Source organism: Tenrec ecaudatus, chromosome 1 (assembly GCF_050624435.1).
Source record: "Tenrec ecaudatus isolate mTenEca1 chromosome 1, mTenEca1.hap1, whole genome shotgun sequence".
NCBI classification, from domain to species: Eukaryota; Metazoa; Chordata; class Mammalia; order Afrosoricida; family Tenrecidae; genus Tenrec; species Tenrec ecaudatus.
The window spans coordinates 71,329,108-71,350,224 of record NC_134530.1 but is presented as its reverse complement, the minus strand read 5'-3'; the positions used below and the strand labels follow the sequence as shown (position 1 = coordinate 71,350,224).

The 21,117-nt window shown below is 54.7% G+C and overlaps 1 protein-coding gene across 2 annotated transcripts; it reads right to left on the bottom strand.

Annotated features, from left to right (window-relative positions):
• Window positions 1-1,174: 1,174 nt before the first annotated feature.
• FAAH (fatty acid amide hydrolase) lies at window positions 1,175-18,397 on the bottom strand. Of its 2 annotated transcripts, none has more exons than XM_075555724.1 (15): window positions 18,141-18,397; window positions 11,276-11,389; window positions 8,643-8,780; window positions 8,277-8,410; window positions 7,989-8,195; window positions 7,699-7,739; window positions 7,385-7,509; window positions 5,788-5,913; window positions 5,241-5,338; window positions 3,966-4,065; window positions 3,633-3,673; window positions 2,839-2,878; window positions 2,360-2,468; window positions 1,791-1,936; window positions 1,175-1,556 (listed from the first exon to the last, which is right to left on the bottom strand). In XM_075555724.1, the coding sequence occupies exons 1-15, from the start codon at window positions 18,333-18,335 to the stop codon at window positions 1,425-1,427; spliced, it is 1,746 nt and encodes a 581-aa protein (XP_075411839.1). In that variant the 5' UTR covers window positions 18,336-18,397; the 3' UTR covers window positions 1,175-1,424. The 2 variants fall into 2 exon arrangements, with proteins under 2 accessions (XP_075411839.1, XP_075411848.1); XM_075555733.1 differs by lacking the exon at window positions 18,141-18,397 and adding an exon at window positions 17,072-17,936.
• Window positions 18,398-21,117: the final 2,720 nt, after the last annotated feature.

The window sequence follows — 21,117 nt, the reverse complement described above, 5'->3', positions numbered from 1 at the left end:
TGGCACTTTGGAGCAGGAAAATCAGAGTGAAGCAGCCTGGAGAAGAAGTCTAAGAGGAGGTCCAGAGTTTATCCTGACCAAAGGCTCTAGGCTCAAGGTCTTCTATACAAGCAGGGAAGCTGGGCCAGGACTGGATCCAGGAGGGATGAGGAGAAAGCTCTCAGCCACTAGTCACCCTTCTACCCATCAGGCAAGGCCAGTTAGTAAGAGGCGTGTTGGCAAACTGAGCAGGGGTGAGACTGCTCACCTTCACCCCGACTCTCAATTCCCTCTCCCACTCCTGGACTACTGCCCTAGCTAAGGGGCTCCAGTCTCCCCCTTGGGCTAGGGATCACAGAGAGGCCTACTTAACCCTTCTCCAACTCTGCCCCTCATCTACTCCCCTCACCGCACCCGTGTGATGCTCCCAGTAACTCCCCATTCCCCTTGGGACAGAATTCAAGTTCCACACCTGGCCTCCAAAGTTTGCCTCGATCTACCTCCCCGTGCCCTCACCCCTTCCCTCGCTTCTCCTCCTGCACCTCCCATGCCTCCCTTGTACCAAATGCACACTAGACTTTGGGTACATTGGGCCTTCTCCCTGGGATAGTCCTGTTCCCTGTGTCCGCCTCAGGAAGCCAGGCAAATTGGTCCTGCTCTTTCTGGAAGTCTCCCTGACCCATGGCATCCTTGGGCATGTGGAATAGTCCTCTCTAGCAGATGGCCTTGTTTCCCGGCTGCTTCCCCAGGCCTGAAGGCTCCTCCGCAACAGCACCAGTGCAGGCTCAGCTCTCCAGGTGCCTGCTGACCTGGATGTCAGCTCTAAGGGCAACGAGGTCCCTAAAGTCCAGTGTGCTAAGGAAGGCAGACCCCCTCCACAGACGCCCACCCCCTAGGGCAGATTTGGGAGCAAAGAGCCCACCTACTTCAGGGGCTTAGAGGGAGGAGGGGCCCTTTCAGTGGGAGAGTGTGCGAGGCCCAGAGAAGTAATGTCGTATCTAAGTGGGAGAGGACACGCTGTGCTATGATATTGGCAGCTGCAACACCCACTCTGAGAAGCTGAGGTCCACCGTCCTGGGGCTTGGGGGCAAGAGAGTGACATGGCTGGGGCTGGACTTCAGCAGACCACACCAGTCACATCCCCAGCAGTCTCCCACCCTGGAGCCCCAGAAATGATGGCCAGAAAACACACAGATCAGGAACTGTTTCTTCTTGTCCATGAGCCTCTGCCCATGTCCTACCCACTGGCCACCACAGGGGGGAGCTCGGACAGAGAGAGGGGACCAGACTCAAGGGATCTCTGACTCACTTCAGGGGGCTTGTGGGGCAGGGGACTGGGGACGTTTCGGCCCCCAGACTGGCCCTGTTCTTGGGAAGGGGCCAGCAACTGTGCCCACTAGGCTAGGCCTCAGGTCCTCCAGCACCGGGCAAGCTGGCGAGCCCAGTCAACAGGACGTCCACTTGTCCTGCAGCCGCAGCTGCTCCACCTCGCGCATGAACCGCAGACACAGCTCCTCCTGCCAGGGCAGAGCCACGCACTGCACTGCCACAGGCAGCCCCACGCTGTTCTTCATTCCCTGCAAGGGCACGGTATCAGGATGAGGGGATGGGCGAGGACCCCACCCCAGGCCCACACAACATGCCCCAGGCGTCAAGGAGGGCAGGGTCCAGCCAGCCTTGGGGGGCTGGCTTTCAGCAGGGCTGGGGGATTGCACCTGCTGACAGATGCCCCACAGTGGCTACCAGCAGGAGTGTGCTCTATGGGGGCCGGGGAAGCGGGGCAGGGCCTAGACCAGGTCTCTTGGCCTCACCTTCCGAAATATCCAGTCCCAGATATCCCCAAAGTGGCCCCGGTACTGTTCCATCTGGGCCTCGTCCTCAGCGGTCACCCTGGTGACAGGCACCACCCCAGCAGGGAAGTCCAGGCAGTTGTAGAGTGCAGTGTAGCTGATGGCCCCTGAAAGGTACCACAGGGGCTGGAGATGGACAAACAGCTGTGGGGCCACCTGTCCTCTCTGGGCTTCCCTCTTCTACGCCGAGAAATGGCATCCTGCCTCCACAGACAGAGGATGGCTCTCTCCCAGGACTAGCATGTGAGCGGCACAATCCCACTTGGGGCAGGGAGCCTGCTGATTCTTGAGCCATGCCTTTCCCACGCTCTCGCCCACCCGCCTGGAATGTTCTGCTGCTCCACGCTCTCACACTCCAGAGCCCCAGAGGCTTGCCTGTCTGGCCTGCCAGCCTCCACTTGAAGAGTGTGGATGACAGGGAACTCCCTCCCTCCTCTAAGGCCCCAACCCCAACCCCAGCCCAGCACAGAGCTGGATCCAAAGGAGAGAAGGGGCAGATGGGAGTGTCGGGGCTGGGACAAGGCCCTCACCGGAGGTTCTGCCTGAGGCATTCAAGTTCAGAGCGGGGCTCAGCATGGGGGTCAGCAGTACATCCAGGTCCAGCTCCCTCCACTGGTCGATCACGGCGTTGCGGTACACCTGGGGAGGCAGCGCTGAGAGCCAGCCCCCTCCCACCCCCACCCCACCCACAAGGGTCTCTCATGAAGGAACAGGCTCTGCCAGTGCCCCCAGCAGACATGCAGGGACCACTCTACTGGGGCACCCATTGCTGCGCCTTCTACACAGGCACATCCAGCTTCCCAGCAGCGTGATGCAGGGGCCCTGGGCAGAGCCAACGCATGAGGCGTCACCCAGGGCAGGACCCCCGCTGGCATCTGAGCTAGGGAGGGCCTGAGCAGGAATGACAGGGTGCTCCAGGAAACCAGTGGCCCAGGGGCCCTGCTAGTGGGGGCCCTGTCCAACTCTACCCTCCCCTGGCCTTGCTCTAGTCCAGGGGCTCCGGCCTCACCTCTATCTCGTGGTGCAGTTCCCAGAGCTGTCCCGCCGACCTGTGCAGAGGGAGGCAGTGAGGTCACCAGCCACGAGGCTCACAGCCATGGGGAATAGCAAATGCCAGAGGCCCTGATCTTAAATCCTTCCAGATCTCACTCCTTCAGGGACCCTTCCCAGCTCAACGGTAGGGAAGGAGAGCTGGCGGAAGGTTAAAATCCCTACCATCTGACTGAGAAAACCGGTCCCGAGAGGGAATGAACTTAGTGACTCCACAGCAGAGCCAGGACGAGGCCAGGTGAAGTCCCAGCCACCTGTTAGCACATAGGTGAGGTAAGAGCTGTCTGGGGTCCTGAGGGTCAGAGAAGGAGTATCTCTGAGAGAAATCAGGGCTTGGAACTGGGCTGGGCCACGCCTTTTCCCAGATCATGCTGCGAAGCTGAGCTCAGACTGTGAAGATCATCTTGGCTCGGTTTCCAAGTATCTGCCAGCTCAGCTCCCCCTCCCATGCCCTCAGCTCCCACAGACCTTTGCTCTCCAGCCAGACCTGGGCCCTGCAGGCTATTCCTGCTCTCCAGGGCCCATCTGAAGGCCACAGTGGTGACCACCCTGCCAGAGGTCGCTCCATCTGAAGGCCACAGCGGTGACCTCGCTGCCAGAGGTCGCTCCATCTGAAGGCCACAGTGGTGACCACCCTGCCAGAGGTCGCTCCATCTGAAGGCCACAGCGGTGACCTCGCTGCCAGAGGTCGCTTCTTCCAGCCTCAGCATCGACTCCACCCCCAGGCTTTTCCTCCACAGGAAGCACTCTTACCGAGACCTCATGCTGCTGAGAAAAGCTGTCAACCTCGGGAGCTACAGAAGGGAAGAGAGAGTCAGTGATTCGCTTTGAGTCAGCTTTAGACAACAAGTTCTTCAGGCCAGGCCATCCATGACTTCCCCCTATCTCTCTCCCCCAGGTTCCAAGCAGGTACCCATTTCTGTATGCAGACTGGCTGAAGTTTGCAGAAGAGGGGGAGGGAGAGAGGAGTAGGGGGGAGGAGGAGGGAGGGCTATAGCCACTAGGAAGCTGAGGGGAGCGGGGACAGAGCCAGTGGCCTGGCCTAGAAGGTTCCCAGAGGCTCCCTCCCACTGTTTGTGCCCTCACCAGCGGCTTCAGCAGGAAAACCAGTAGTCCTTTAAGCCAATTGGGCAGCCTCAGAATTAAGGTCAAGTCCCCCAAGCAGGGGTCCACGAAATCAGCTTTGCTGGAGACAAAGAGCCTAGTTCAGGGCACTCCTACACCACACAGCCCTCCTGACTGAGTCCCACCCCACTCTCCCCCGAGTGCCCCTGTCCTCCCCCACATTCTCCCCAGTCTTCACCAACCCCTGCTCCTCCTCCACCTGTCATGAGCCTCCTACCAAATATGGGGTCTGTTTCTGTTGGTCATTGGGTACCTGCGTGCCACCCCACATCCACCGAAGCACACCCAAAGTAGGACTCTAGGTCTTCCTCCCAAAGGGAGGGGGAATCAAGCTCAGAGCAGTAGGACTGAGGGTGGCCATCTCACCACTCAGGCCTTGACACTTGGACAGCCCCCTCTTAATGGTGACGCTGGCCGGGAGGCACAACTAGAATGGTCTTGTCTCGGGCTGTCTCAGACTGAAGGTCTCGGGGAATAATTCTGAGAATACTTCACTCTCAAGGCCAGAAGGAGTAGGGAGCTGTCTCCACTGAAGCGTGGGCCACCCTTGGCTGCTTGCTGGAAGGAAGGGAGGGAGGGACCAGCAGGGCTCCAGACTGAGCCGGGCTCCAGGCCAAGCTGCTCCACAGGAGAGGACATGGGTTAGGATTGATAACCTGCTGGCCCAGGGCCAGCCCCAAGAGGCAGCTTCACAGGCCTGTGCCCTCAACCCCTGTCAACCCTGTAAGGAGCCCTGAAAAGAGCAGGGAGGACATAGCTTCTCTAAACACAGGGACGCCTGCAAGGTCCAGTAGGTGGGTGTGTCCATCCCCAGCCCCACCTTACAGTAAGGGCCCGGCCCCAAGGACACAAATGAGAGCTTTGTCTGAACTCAGGGAGTGCCTGGGAACACAGCTAACTCACCCTCACCTTCTGTCTCGGGCCTGCCCCCCTGTATCTCTCCATCTTTCCCAGCCACTCACTTCCCTGGTCACCTTCACTCACTCTTACAGCAAGCCCGGCTCTGGGCCAGGCCACCCACACTAGGCACAGCCCCCAGACTGGCACTTCCCGAAGGCTCTTGGGCAAGATGTCCTCCAGCCCAACCTGAACAGGTTCTGAGGCAGCGAGGCCCCTGCCCAGAGCCCACCTAATCTTCCTGTAGCCTGGCTTGCTCCCACCCCTCAGGATAGACGTCCCCCTCTGCTGCTCCTCTCCAAACCCCTCCTCACGAGCCCAAGGCCCAGCGCCACTCACAAGCTCTGCAGGAACTGGTGACCGCCGTCGCTGAACAGTCCGCCTATGGTCAGCCTCTCCAGGGCACGGGGAATGTTGCTCGGCAGGAAGGGAACCAGCTATAGCAATGGAGGGAGAGAAGCACAGAGAATTGGCAGCAGGTGGCCCCATGGGCCCCATGCAGCCCACGTGACCCTGAGGATGGACTGGACCAAGTAGACCCACATGGGAATCCTCCACGAAACCAAGATGGTGGTTTGCTGGCCTGAGAGCTCCCTCCAAAGCGCACATCGCTAGGGGTGGCCTCAATCACACATAAAGTTGCCACAGGCGAATAGCCTAAACCCCCATCTCAGGACCCTGGCGATCTCTACACAGCTGTGCGCCAACACATGTGGCTGACGTGGCCCTGCAAACGCAGCACGTGAACATCTGCAGTGCTGCTTTCCAGCTCGCCTTCCATCTCTCTGCCCAGGACTCCTGGCCAGCCCCACCGTCTACTTATCCCCAACCACAAAACAACTAGGAGGGGACAATGCCAGGACTTCTCGGCTCTCATAGCCCATACTGTGTGGCCAGCCGCCTCGAGGTGCTCTTTGGTCTCCAGCACAGCCCGCGTCATGGCCGGGGTGGGCATCGTATAGTTGTCAGTCTCGTAGTACCCTATGCGCAGGGGTCGCGAGCTCCTGTAGATCTGCGGGCAAAACACAGCGGTCAGCGTCGGGGGTGGGGGTGGGGGAGCGGGAAGTCCCAGGCAGAGCCCCTACAGATCAGAGACATGCCCCCCTACCCTAAGCTGAGAGCTCCGGTGCTGCTGGCCCTGAAAACGCTGATCCCCAACACGGCCAGACCTCTGCGTACGACCCTTCCACCAAGGGCTTTGACAATGATTAAACGAGTGGACAGCCCAAAAGCAATGCTGTCCACGGGTCATATGGGTCAACTAAGGCTGAGAGACCTAAGGGCTGGAACCTGCCCAAGGCAACCCAAGGCAGAGTGGCAAAACTGAGTCTGTAGCCCAGGTATCAGGGCTCCTGAGCTGAGGATCTTTGCTTCCTGTTTTGAGAACCTGAGTCGTAGCTTCCATGATAAGCTGTCCAGAACTCCTAGGCAGGGACTTGCTCTCCTCCATCTCAGGAAGGGGTTCTGGCTACAACCTCTCATTCTGCTAGGGATGGGGACCTTACCCACCCAGCCCACATGTGCTCTCCTGCCCCTTGAAGGCCCCTTCTCCCATGCTGGGACTGTCCGCCTTTCTGAGGCAACCTCAGGGGAGGGCAAGAGGTGTGTACTGAAGAGCGAAATGCAAGGCCACCCAGAAACAACCACCACGCAGCTCTGTCCCCGCTACTCCACGCTCTCCGAACCCCGCTTCACTCCTCCTGGACACGTAACTCTCCAGCTCAATCCTCAGCTCTGCAACTGAAAGCATCAACCAACAGCTGGCAGCCAAGACTCTTTGAGCCCCTCCCCTCAAAGTCCTTCCCTGTGTCCATTGACCCTAAACTAGCATGTAGGAGGCTTGCACAGCCCTAACCAGACCCACCTTAAACCAGGCCTCAAAATCTCCATGAATACCCCACCTTCAGCCTCCTCCTCTGAGAGCGACTCTCAGGAGACCAAGGTCTCTCTCACCTGTGGATCGGATAAACTCAGCTCTGCTGGATCGTAGGTGGTTGTGGTGATATTTGGGGGCACTGGCATGCGGTACCACTCACAGAGACCCAACTTCTCTGGGTGGGAGAAAGCTCCACTTTCAACTAACTGCCCTTCAGTCCCACGTCTGCAACAGCGTGCCAAGCGTCAGACTGCAGGCTGAGGTGTGTGAGCATGACTCGTGGGGAAAAGGAGTGTGTTGATTGAGGGTCAAGCACAGCCAAGCTACAGGCAATCTCCTTCCCGGAGCTCTCCAACTGGACCGTGGTCCGGGACCGACCCTCGTTTCACAGTGACCGCTGCAGCAGAGGCTAGGGCTGCAGGGGGCCAAACTACAGTCTGAAAGCCTGAAGGTTTCCAAATACAGGTGAGGGACTGCCTCTGATGGCCATCCACAGAGCCGAGGCAGAACCTAGCTTCATACCCCTGGGGGGGAGGGTGGGGGTGGCCTATGGAACACCTACCATCACAGCGCTCACCCTGGTGACGACCCGCCCACCTCTGCTCACCTCCTCCCTGAAGGGCACAGGAGGCACAGTGGGGTCCAAACGGAACAAGTCCTCACTCAGCAGGGCCCGCAGACACAGTGCCAGACTCTCCACATCCCGGGCCAAGGGGCCAACAGACAGTTGTACTGCAGGGCGGGGTGGGGAAGGAACAGGATCACTTGGCCCCAAAGGGCTCTAGGACTAGGTCCAAGCAAGGACATGAGCAGAGACAAGGAGAAACCCCCTCCCCCAGCCCCAGAAAAGCAAGGACAGAAGTGGACCCGGCAGACCCCACCCACCCTTTGCCAGGGCCTAGAGGGGACTGCAGAGCTCACCTGCCACCTGTCCATTGACACAGCCCTTCAGGCCTTTTTTGCTGGATAAGAGACACAAGACTGGGAGCAGGAAACAGCCCCTCTCTCTGCCCGTACCCAGCCCACCCCACCACAACTTGCACAAACATACCCGTCAAACCACAGGCCCAGTGGTACTGCGACACTCCCTCCCAACAAAACCCTGCCCGCCAACCCTGCCCGCTGCCCAGAGCCCAGAGAGACTGGAAGGTAGGCCAGGGCTATACAGTTAGCTCTCCCTGCCCACCCTCCTCCCACCACCTCCAGCATACCTGAGGCGGTTCCCCGTGGGCTTGAGGCCACAGATGCCGCAGAAGGCGGAAGGGAAGCGGATGCTGCCACCAATGTCGGTGCCTAAGCCCAGGAGGGAGCCCCCAGCCGCAATGAGGGCCCCCTCACCCCCTGAGGAACCCCCTGGGCTCTTGGAGAACTTCCATGGGTTGGTGGTCTGGCCAAAGAGAGGGTTGCTGCAGTCGAAGCTGGATGGGACAAGACTGGTCAGCTCCACACCCTGCTGGCACTGGTGCCCTTGCCCCTGTCCCACACCCCTGAAACCCAACCTGAACATGGACTGAGGGACATTGGTGTGCACGAAAGGCAAAGCACCCTGCAGCTTCAGCACCTGGACCATCACACTGTCACAGTCCGCGGGCACCCCCTGGTTCAGGCTCAAGCCCAGTGTTGAGTCCTGGCCCTGGCAGGAGGGATAGACACCAAGAGAGGCCTGGTCGGTGAGTCCGGCCACTCAGCAGTCCAGGCCCACCCAACCTCCACCACCAGGGTCACAGCAGGGGAGCTCCATGCACCCGGATCAAGGCCTTTCTGTGGGCCCTCTTTGAGAGCCCAGGGTGAGCCAAGAGCTATCAGACAGGGATGAGCAGGGAAGTGGGGCCTGATGCCGAGGCTCTCCGGGCAGCAGGGCGTACCTTGTAGCAGAAACACTCCTTGAGGCTCACAGGGACGCCATAGAGCAGACCCCGCTTGGGGCCTGCTGAAGCCAGTTGAGTCTCGCAGTCAGCCAAGTAGGAGGTCACACAGTTGGTCCGGTTGTTGACTTCCCATGCCTGGGGCATGTGAACAGAGGATGATCTGGGGCCCAGTACCACTGAACCCGGATGCCTGGCCCCGGCCTGACCTGCTGTCTCTGGCCTTCAACTCAAAGACAAGGAGAGGGAATATGGCTGGGACACTCACAGAAGCAAGTTTCTGGCCTCAGATGCTCTTGGCAAGGGATGGACTGGGAGAAGGAAGGCCCTTGGCCATAGCCGCTCCTCCAAGGAGCATCTCTGTCCTTGGGAGGCAGACAGGATCCACCTAAGGCCAGACTCTCTTCACAGGTCACACTGGAAGTCAGCACAGAGCAGGGACACAGCCCAGATTCCAAACTCCCAGAGCCCGACACCCTCTCCTGGGCCCATACCTGCCCCAGCTAAGCCTCCTCTCTTCTGGGAAGTCTGCAGTCTAAACACCAAACCACCCAGAGGCCAGGCCCTTGTGGTACTGATGGCCAACTCAAAATGAGTTTCTGACCCACGACAGAGAAGAACTGCTCCCGAGGGCTTCCAGGTCTATAAATCTTTAAGGAAGCTGGCTACAGAGTTTCTTCTGCTGAGTAGCTGGGGGTGTTCCGACCTTCTTTTTAGCAGCCCATTGCTTAACCAACTACTCCTCTAGGGCACCTCGGGAAGAGTGCCCCCAAATCAAACCAAACTCAATCCCACGGAGTCAATGATGACTTGTGCCAACCCTGTAGAGCAGGACAGAACTATCCCTGTGAGTTGCTGACACTGTAACTCTTCTCAGGAGTAGAAAGCCCTGTCTTCCTCTTGAGGAGCTGCTGGTGATTTAGAACTGCTGACCTTGTGGTTAGCAGCCCAATATGGGGCCACTGCACCATAAAGAAGGGTGCCACTCTCTCTGTAAGCACTACTGTTCACGCTTGTAGAAGACCAGAGGGAAATGGTTGCCCACTGTGGCACGTGGGCAAATGATCCTTAATCAGTCCCCGGGCAGGAAGAGAGGGGGCCAAGCTATAACCAGATGAACATAGATCAGAAGAAGCAACATCATTTCCCGTGACTGTGTCTTTCCTTTCAGTTCACCCAGACTAGAGATTCTCATCCTTCCTCTACACGGTCAGTCAGCCCTCTCACCTGTGGTCACTACCACCACTTTCTTGCGCCCTGACACAATCATACCCCAGGTTCACACTCAGGTGCATCCTAAAGAAATCATAAAAAGTTCACACAAACACCATTCACTCATTCGTTCCATTTCCAATTACTCCTGTGTTGGGCAGGGTTCTCTAGAGAGACAAACCAGATTGCTAGTAATTATATATAAATGTATTTATAAAGATAGATATATAACACAAGAAATGAACCATTAAATTATATACAGATAGATGATACAAGAAATTAACAGTTAAATTATAAAGCAGTGAGACACCAGCAGTCCTTTAAGGCTTGAGAGCCGCCAGTTGCCAGTCCCCTTCTGTAGAGAGAGCTGGGCTATATATACCCAGGCAGCAAACAGCAAGGCCGGTGCCCAACTGTCACCAACTGTCGGTCCCCAGCTCCAGAGACGAACATTCCAATCGTGTGGGCTTAAAGGTACCTCAACTTACAGGGACACAGTCCACAGGCTAGGCATCCCACAGGTAGTGTACCCCTTTAAACTGAGGCACAAAACAAGCAAGGTGAGGCTTCCGAGCCATTTATCCCTCTGCCCTTCAATTAATCCTACTTGTGTTGATCGGCCAGGCTGCCACAATCAACTATGGCAGCTCCTTTCCTTCATTTCACACCTATTTCTCAAGCACTGGGCATGTGAAAGGCACTGTGTTCAGCACAAAGGTAACTCTGGAAGCAGCTGTGTCCATAGAGCACCCCAGGTGGATTTGGGAAAGAGGTGAACTGTGACTATGATATTAAAAACGTGCTGTGAGAAAGCAGAAGACACCCTGACTCAGGCTGGGAGGGGCTAAGGGTCTGTCAGGGAAGACTTCCTGGAAGAGATGCCTCCTGCCCTACAGACTCAGCCAGGAACCAGCTTCACTGAGTGGAGCAAAGAAGAGGGGCCCAGGGAGGGAGCTGCCAGCAGCAGAGCTCCCTGAGGGGACAGTTGGGGCAGCAGAGTCAGGTGACTGCCAGGTTCTCACGGAGGGGCATCTGCCCTAAGCCTGAGCCTGTAGTCACAGAGAAAGCAGGTGGTAGGGACCAAATGGCTGGAGGAGAATGGAACCAGGGGGCAGACTGGAGAGGAATTTAGAAAGCACACACTAGGGAGTTGGTGACTGATACAGCAAGGTCCAGAGGGAGAGGGATGTCTGGGCCAAAAGCCAGGTTTCTGGCTAAGACAACATGTTCTGTGTCACGCAGTCACACACACACACACACACACACACACACACACACACACAGCAGTCATATAGTTCCGACCATGGTCCTCTGTGGAACGGACTCCAGGCCAGGTTTTCCCTGCGACCCAGTCAGTGAGCCGAAAGAAAGGATGGGGGGGATAGAGCCTCTGTAGGTGGCCTGGCTACTGCTAGTCTTACCTTTCCCACATAGGTAAAAAGTGCTGCTTCCGGAGACAGCTCCCCACTGCGTAACTTCTGCACCAGCTGTGTCAGCGGCAGGGCCAGCAGCGCTTCTGCGTCCAAGTCAGGGTTCTGGGGAAATATATTTGGCTCCTCTCCGACTCCACACAGACCCAAAGTGATCAAGCAGACATTTGTGGCCACATGCGTTTACAGGTGCACAAGCAGGTATTCACTGGAACATGCCAACCCGTAACCAGACACAGCTACCCACAGCTCTGACACCTGAGCGTGGCCCAGCCGAGCCTAGCTCCAAACAGTACAGAGAGATCTCCTCTGGAAGTCTGATGCCTCGATTCAACTCCAGGGGTGGGGGTTCATAAGAAGACTCCACCCCTGGGTGGTTGGAGCTGTTGCTAGAATTCTGAAAGGAATAGGGTATTGGGTAAAGTGGTGAAGTGCTGTCATGGAATGAATCGTCTCCCCCCAAAATGCACATGAGGTTGACTGGGCCAGGATTCTCAGTGGTTGGCAGTTAAGTGATGATGCAATTTGGCAGTGATATAATAATGTAATCAGCCTTTGTGAAGTTATCTGAAATGATCAGTTGAAAGGGAATTAGGGTGAAATGTAACACCTTTATGCAAGACTCTGATCTGATCTAAGGTGAGTTTACTGGGGTGTGGTCTATGGCTATTAGGTGTCACTGAATGAGTTCCAACTCATAGATGCTATGGACAATAGGCTGTAACACTGTTCAGACCGTGTCAATTCTCACAATAACTATTGCCATGTTTGAGCCCATTGTCACAGCCACTGTGTCAATCCATCTCCATGAGGGTCTTCCTCTTTTTCACTGACCCACTACTTCACCAAGCATAACGTCCTTCAGGGACTGGTCCCTCCTGATAAAATGGTCAAAGTTTTTACCCTTTGGATCCAGGGTCCCTGATGCGAAGACACGCAGAGCTCCAAGGGACCGCAGACCAACGAATGTTGACAAGGGCGCTGAGCATTCCTCCTTAGCCAGCCCCCTGAATTTGGACGTCTAGCCTTCCACACTGTGATAGAATAAATCTGCTACAGCGGCCCTGGATAACGAAGGCCGATGCCTACTCGGTACCAAGTATCACGTTAGATGTGGGAATACAACCGTGAGCAAAAACGCATGTCTATGCTTTGGGGCAGTTATACCGGGTGCAGGGTTACAAGTAAGAATTTTAAACAGTAAGAAGTATATTAAAGAAAACAAAACAGGATGTGGTGACGAGATGCACGCAGGTACAGGGAGAGCTTGCTACAGGAGGAGCCTCTGAGCACACTGTAGGTAGAAACTGGAACCGGTGGAGAGGGCCGGTGGAGCAGTACTCTGAGGACAGTATGCAGTGTGCCCAGCAACTCCTGACATGGCCTTCAGAGCCCTGACGCAGACGATGGCAGCCCCAGATAAGCACTGTTACAAACTTACATTACCACGGTGTTCTTAACTGCCCACCTTGCAAAACAGCCAAAACAGCAATGGAAAATTCCTCAATTGCCTCTACCTCAGACCAGTACTATGAAACCCTTCCCCTCCGTCCCAGGCAGCGCGACTTTGCGGGCTCCCAACTGGGGATCCGTGAACCTTGCCGGGGAGCTCTGAAATAAACCTTTAAAACTATTTTCTGTCTTTGCTTTGTTTCTTTCTCTCTGTTACCAAATTACCTTTCACACACCTGACTGACCACCTACTCAGGGGTCAATCACAGCTGGAGGGAGCGTTTCGTCACCCTCACCTTCCTCTGCTCTTCCCATGGTCACCAGTGAGCTCCTTGCTGCAAAAGTCAACAGGTACTTGACTTTCACAGATGAAGTCAAAGGTCCTGGAAGCACACACACTGGCCCGCTTCAATTTCCTCCTGCTGCTACACTCTCCTGGTCTCCCTCCTGCCTGTGTGGCTTCTTCTGTCGTCAGCTTATTTAGTCCACCAATATGTTCTGAGGGCCTACTATGTGCTAAACTCCCTATTAAGGGCTGTGAAGTTAGGTACAACCAAGACAGACAAAGTCTCTGCTTTAAGGAAATCAATGGGTTAGCAAATAAGGACAGGTCGTGATTGTTTGTGCCAGGTCCAGATCATGCAGCCTCGTCCCCCAGCCTCTCAAAAAGACTTCGCAGTCCTTGCCTCCAGCATTCCGAGGAGCTTCTCTTCCCGGGGAGGGTCCACACAGCCCCTTCCCCTGCCTCAAGGCCTTGGAGCTGCAGCTCTAAAAGCCCCCTTCCCCTTATCAGTACATACGGGCTTGGCTCGGGCCCTCTATAAGTCCTACCGCCTCACTGCCAGGTGCGATTTCCCTGACCTAACTCCTCAGGTAGAGGAACCCAACCCGGAGCTCAAGATGCTCCTGTCCCTTTCTCTGCTCTTCCTTCCTTTTTTTCCTCAATAAAATCTTTCTCAACTTCACATTCCTGGCCAGATTCCATCTCCATTCTGAGTCTCCGGTTTTCACCTCTCAGTGTTAAGTGTAAGAGAGCAAACAAACAGTTCTGATGGGAGCAAAGAACTAGTTCAGAATGCAGAGGCGCCCTTTCAGCTGCCATCTGAAGGAAACTGACTTGAGGAAAGCCTTCCCGTGCGGTGCAGGGACCAGTTGCTCCCGCTCTCTCAGAGGTGCCCTGGCCCTCCCCTCTCTCAACCTTCCCAAGTCCTCCATCTTCCATCCTCCATCAGGGAGGGCCCCAGTAAGTCTATTTGCCCTCCCCCAAGCTCTCATCTCCCAGTCTGCCAACCAGCTCTTTGCCTTCCTCCCTTCCCCTCCCTCAGGGGCTGAACCCAGAAAACAGAGGACCCCCCCTGGACTCCTCCCACCCATAGCCAGTCACCAAGTTCCTCCACATTTCTCTTGACAATGGCCACAGCCACCGCTCATCCCCTCCACCAAGACCCCCTAGGCGGCTCAGCCTTCTTCTCCTGGGTCACACAGGAGCCACCTAACTGGCAGCCCTGTCCCAAGTCTTGCCCCTCTGATTCCTGCTAGGGCCAGACAGTGCAAAGTTCAATTAGGCCTTGCCTCTCCCCTTAAAACCACCCTCATCCCACAAACTCCGGGAGTCCCTACCAAGCTGGGATCCCACCAGACTCCTCTGCTGTCCCCAGCGCTCACCTGTATCTGCTTCCCTCCCCAAACCACCCTTCCCCCACAGGCCTGCCACACAGGCTGGTTCCATTCCACAGCACCATGTCAGGAACACTCTGTCCTTTGCCAGAATTTTAGAAACTGACAGATGAGGTTGTTGGTGGATTGGTTTTTCAGGGTGTGTTTTTTTTTCTTTCTTTTTTTTTATGAAACAGAGCTAGAAAAAAAGCAGGAAAAATGGAGCCATGCTTATTCCCTCCCTCCGACACCAGCTGATCCCTGCTGGCATTTTTTTCTTTAAGGTCTACAAACCAAAAGGTAAGCAAGCACCTTCCTGCCCAGCTCCCACTTTGAAAAGGTGGGCACCACTGTTAACAGTTTCGAGTGAAGCTGGGGAGCAGAATGTTTATGAAAAGATTCTTACATAGAAAGAGAACTTTCTTTCCCCTCCAAGGTCTACACCTGGCCTTTGTCACCTCTCCATGAAACTGATAAAATTACTTTTTATCTCTGAATCTGTATGTGTGTCCACTGGCAAACAAACAAAAAGAAGTCTAAAACAATAAGGAAAAATGCAAACAAGTCTGGCAGACGCGAAGGAAGGAAGCATCTGCGATGAGCGTAGGTGTCTACATGGCTCTGACAATGCCTTGGAAGATGGGCGGGATCTGCCAAGAATCTACCAGGTGGGAGCTGCTCTATTCTCCCAGGCCCTGCCGGGGACCACGCTTGCATCCAGTGACCCTTGCTATTCAGGGCTGAGTGAGCCCCAGCAGAAAAACTGTTGAGGCAGCCACAGAACCCACCTTCCCCTGGTCCTAGGACTGCCAAACCTAGCAGAAAGCCACCAGAGTAATAGGGACAAAGAAGGAGGCGGCAAAGGCTAAGGCGGAGAGTGCAGTTACATCCTGACCTACCTGGGAAGCTGCTATCTTTCAGTCCCCACCTTTTGTTGACATATCTCCGCGTTTTCTCCTCAGTCACTGAAAGCCAAAAGGTAACTTCACGACTCCCCTCCTGAGGCAGCCAAGGTTCTGTGTGCCCAGGTCAGGCTGCCCTGCCCAAGGATCCAGCATTTTTTTTTTTTTTTTTGCATTTCTGAGCCCAAACTTCAGTTGTAGAAGATCCCTGCTTCGTTTTGTTTTTAAATAATGACAGGTGTTTTCCGGAGGGAAGATGGGTGAGTGCTATTGCTTGGAATTACAACACCACACCCCTGCCAGTCAGGTGAATTCGTGGAGACAAAGAAGAAATAGGAAAACCCCAGTGGGCTGAAGCTGTGGGCGGATCCCTGTACCTGTTCCCCCTCCAGCTCTTGGAGTTGGCAGTCAGTGGGCTCCACTTCTGGGAACATAGGTTTGGACCCAGAACTTGTGCCTTGGGCGCAGCTTGCGAAAGGCACCTCTGAAGCCCAGTGAGACAAGGAATCTAGACTGTGAACAACTTGTACTTGAATATGAGAGATGGCCAACATAAATGGAACATCGAGACCCTCTCTAAAAACTGATGACAGCATCAAGCCAGTTTGATGAGTTAAGGCTGAAACTAGATAGTTTGTCTCATTCAATAAACAAGTGTGGTATAAAGTAAACTTATAGACTTATTTCCAGTAAAATCCTCTCTGCATTCAAAGCCTGGCATCCAAGGCCCTGGTCTCCCTAATCTCTTTTCCTCACTCTATCTCACCCCAGTGGTGAGCCTGGGGTAGGAAGAGACATTTATCTGGTCACCAAGGTTCTAGGTCCAGTTCTGCTCTAGAAAATCATGTGCTATAGCTGAGCAGGTACAAAATGCAATCTTCTATGGCTCCAATCCTCCTCCCACCCAGGGACACCCTCCTGCTCCTGCTGTCCCCATCACCTGACATGCCCCATCATCTGACATCTATCAGAATCAAATCTTACCAAAACATAGATCAAGTCTTCTCTCTTTGATACATACAAACGTCTCCTCCACCCTCAACACAAAGAAACAAACTCACTGCCATCAAGTCAACTCTGACTCACAGTGACCTTATAGGACAGGGTAGAACTGCCCCTGTGGGTTTCTGAGATCCTAAGTCTTTACCAGCCTTTTTCCCGCTGAGCAGCTGGTGGTTTCAAACTGCTGGTTTTGTGTGGGAAACTGAGGGCAGGGAAGAGAGTGTATGTCGATAAACTCTCTACACTCATAATTATGGAGCCTGGAAGACCAGGATTCTGGTGGGGGGAGGCCTTCACATTTGTGAGTTGGAGAAGAATCTCAATCATATTCTCCTAATTAAAAATCATTGAAAATCATCCCTACAATGTCCTCCCAAGTCCCAAGACTATATAAGCCTATTAAAGAATTTCTTTTTTTTCTCTCTCTCCCCTGTTTCCATGGAAGAGGTGAGCCCTTGCATACCTTGTTTGTTGTCTCTTTATTATCCCTTTCAATAGCACAACCGAGCTTTAGGACCTACTCGGTTGTGGGCTAGCCCCACAACTTTGGTGTTAGGCTAGCAGCCCAACCACTATCTTATTTTATGGGCCCATAAACACCTCCCACCTAGTTAGAAGTCAAAATGCTGAGCCCTGGGTGATGTTCTCTGATGCAGTGTTTCATACACCTGTATGGAAAGCCCTCTTCTCCTTAAGTCCACCTCCCAGCCTCTGCCAAACAACCCCCTAGACTGGCAAGCCCCAAAGGGAGAAGAAAAGCTTATTAAGAGGTCACCCGGGGGAGGGCCAGTGCGCTGCCTTCCCGACCAGCTGGTGGTGATGGTGGCCGTGTGTGCGAGAGAACCATTGCTTCTCCGAGTCGCTCGGTCCCTGTGGTTGGCATGGCCCGTGGAAATCAAAGAGAACTTGCCTGCCAGAAAACATGAAGAAAACCCAGGAGATTAGCAAGGGAAAAAGAAAAGAGGATAGCTAGACCGCTTCTCTGAGGAAGCAAAGGGATTCTGAGATCATGCAACAAAAGCAGAAGTCAGCTAACGAGAAGAAGTCTATGCAGACGAGAGGAAAATGATGACTGGCTGGTTTGGAATCCCTGGTGCTCCTGCCAACGAGTGTATCATCTGCTCTGAGATCAAGATTTTGTAGCGTGAACCATCATTACATATGTTATAACTGATCCTTATAAAACGGTCTATTTTAAACTTGACCTTTCAACCTGATTAAGTGCGATGTTTTAGAACCATTCTTCCAAAAATAAAACACTAACCATGCATGTAAAAAAAAAGGTCACCCAGGAACTAAACCTGCTTGCCAGAGATGGGCGGGGCTTGCCAGAGATGTTGGGGGGGGGGCGGAGGGATTGGCGCCTGGGAGGCAGGACATGGGGCAATGCCTTTCCCAAACCCTTTTAGGAGGATCCGCCGCCCACAAAGCACTGAGTTTGAGCACCAAGTTCTTTGGATTCCCCAGATCCTGGCTCCACGATTCCAAAGTCTGAAACCCTAGCATCCCATTGGTTCTCAAGCTGGCGTGCTGGCGTTCTAGTCGGTTATCCTGATTCTTCGATGAGGAACGAGGGTTCTCTGGGACCCAGTTGGGCGACCTATTTCCAAAAATTACATTGCCTTTCTCCCTGCCCCCACTCGCCACCCCTGTGGCTCACCTGGCTCAGAATGAGTGGAGAGAGCAGGCGGGGCGAACAAGGGCTCCGGAAAGTTACACGCCTGCGCTGCCCACCCACCTGCCCCGCCGCGAACCCGAGGGGCTGAAAGCGCAGATGGTGGTGGGGGGGGGGGTGAGGTCCCTCCACCTCGTAGCTCGCCGCCGCCACCCGCCCTGGCTGTCACCTGCAGCCGGAAACGCTGCGCCGCCTTGTCCATGGTCTGCAGGGCCGCTTGCTGCCGTTGCCGCGCCCGAGCCACCGCGCCCCGCGCCCCGCGCCGTCCGGACCAACGCAGGGCCACGGCAGCGGCCACGAAGCAGCAGGCCAGGGCCGCCCCGGAGGCGCCAGACAGCGCAGCCCACAGCTCCTCCAACACCATGGTCTCCCAGCGCCGACCACTCCCGAGGGCGACCGGTGACCAAGCGGCCCGCGCGGCACGCCGCTCTCCGCAAAACCCGGCCTGGATCCGCCCGGATTGCGCGCCCGCATCCGGGAGAGGAGGGAGCAGCGCGCCGTTGCCGCGCAGCAGGCGCAAGGCTCGCGCCGCGCGAGGGTCCAGGTGGAGCCCCGCAGCCGGGGGCTCTCCCCGCGTCCACCCCGCACCTACCCCCCCAGCGGAGGCGCGGAGAAAGGCACCCCGCTTCGCGTGGGCAAGCTCGGAAACACCAGCCGGGCAACAGCTCCGCGACGCGACCCTAGAAAGACGAAGCCCAGCCGGACAAGCCAGCCAAACGACGAGGACACGATTAATTACCGCCACAAACAATGTGGTGGCATCGCGTTAAGGGGGAGCGCCCACCTCACCCCCACGGAGGGCTTCCGTGCCATCTGCCCAGAGACAGACTCGGGCAGTTCGGCTCCCTGCAGCCCAGCCCAGCCCAGCCCACCCCCTTTCTCCCGCCAAAACACCACCTGCAGACAGGCCTCCTGCGGATCAGCTCCCAGGCCCAGGTCCTTCTGGGTTTCACAGTGGGAAACACACACGTGTGCTTCTTTTCTGCCTTGGCCGGGCCTCCAGAATTTTACGTGCTTATCATTTTTTATTCTTCCCAATTGCTCTCGAGGAAGGCATAAACAGGATTCCAAAAAAAACAAACACCCACCAACTTGTCATCCAGTCTGTTGTAACTCATCTTGACTCATAGGACAGATACACCTGCCACTGTGACTTCCAAGACGAACTTTTTTCCAGTAGAAAGCCCCATCTTTCTTCAGCTAGTGACTTAGCCGCTAATAGCCCAGTTTGGAACCACTGAGCCGCTAGGACTGGAGGAGTTCGCAGGTGGCTAAGTAGGGATTCGAACTGTAATTCTAAGCCGTACTGCCATGCACTACTGAAAATACTGTCTCGATAGACTGCCGTCCTGGTTCTGCCTCTACCTTACCTCCACTCAAGGACCTCAGCTTCTCGTCGGGGGCTCCTGTGTCTAGCCTGCTCCTGACTGTGTATTCTGCCCTCAATTGCACCTCTCCCCACAGGACGTGTCACTGCCACAACTGCCACCAGGATCTCCAAAACGCTGGGCCTTCACTTGAGCCCAGACCTCTCTTCTGGGCTCCAGACTCATTACAGCAGCTGCCCACCCCCAATAGTTTACCTGGACGTCTGTGGGGTTTGTCAGCCTCAACTGACTGAGAAGGGTGGGAGAAGGGACCCTACGAAGCTCTCACAGACTCCCAGCTGTCAGGAGAGAACTAGGGGTGGGAGGATACATCCAAGAGATTTCCAGCCAGATAGCACACATGCCCAACGCACACCACCAGAGGCCAGACACATTAATGACACGGTGCACTTAAGAACGAAGCTGTGACCACTCTACCACTTGGAGGCACACAAGCAAACCCTCCCTCATGGCCCTTCACAGACCCTGAGGGTTTTACCAAGTGGCGTTTTGTGGCAACCTCTGCATGACACGAGTCTGGTGTGTGTTGGACATATGTGTACTCTCTGGCTGGAAATCTCTTAGATGTATCCTCCCACCCCTCATTCTCTGGGCTGAGATGTCCTAATTGATGTTTATTTGTGAAGCCTTGAGTAGGAGTCCCTGGGTTTAATGACCTCAGTTGCTTGGAGATTTAAATCCCCCTGAGACACCTCAGAAGTACACCTTATCAAGCAGAGATCTAACAGCCTATGACCTCAGCCAGACAAGTGGAAAGTGAGGTGGATGGGAGCAGGACTGCAGGAACAGGTAGTATCTGCTGAAGTTTCCGTTTCCAGAAAGGAGCTTCCTGCTGTCTGAGGGCTTGTAGTCCTTCTTTGTTCTGTGAATGGGAGCAGAGGATGTGCAGTACAGCTCCGCCTTTCCTGAAGGACTCCAGAAAGGGAGGCTAAAAGGAAAAACCCAATAAGACAGCATTCTAAGTAGCACTTTAAATTTTACTTTTTAAAATCATTTTATTGGGATCGTACAACTTACAATCCATACATCACCCATTGTGTCAAGCACATTTGTACATTTGTTGCCATCATCATTTTCAAAACATTTTCTTTCTACTTGAACCCTTGGTATCAGCTCCTCATTTTTCCCCTCCCTCACAAACCCTTGACATTTATAAATTATTTTTACATGTCTTACACAAGCTGATGTCTCCCTTCACCCACTTTCCTGTTGTCCATCCCCCTTGGAGGGGGTTACAGGTAGATCCTTGTGACCATTCTCCCTTTCTCCCCGCACCTTCCCCTTACCCTCCTGGTATCACTACTCTCAATATTGGTCCTGAGGGGTTTATCTGTGCTGGATTCCCTGTGCTTCCAGCTCTTATCTGTACCTGCATACAGATAAGCTCTTATTTGTATCTGGTCTAGCTGGATTTTTAAGGTAGAATTGGGGTCATGATAGTTTGGGGGAGGAAGCATTAAAGAACTAGAGGAAAGTTGTATGTTCCAACGATGCTATACTGCACCCTGACTGGCTCATCTCTTCCTTGTGACTCTTCTGTAAGGGAACGTCCAATTGTCCACAGATGGACTTTGGGTCTCCACTCCACACTCCCCCCTCATTCACAGTGATATTTTTTTGTTCTAGGTCTTTGATACCTGATACCTGATCCTATCAACACCTCATGATCACACAGGCTGGTGTGCTTCTTCCATGTGGGCTTTGTTGCTTCTCAGCTAGATGGCTGTTTGTTTATCTTTAAGCCTTTAAGACCCCAGG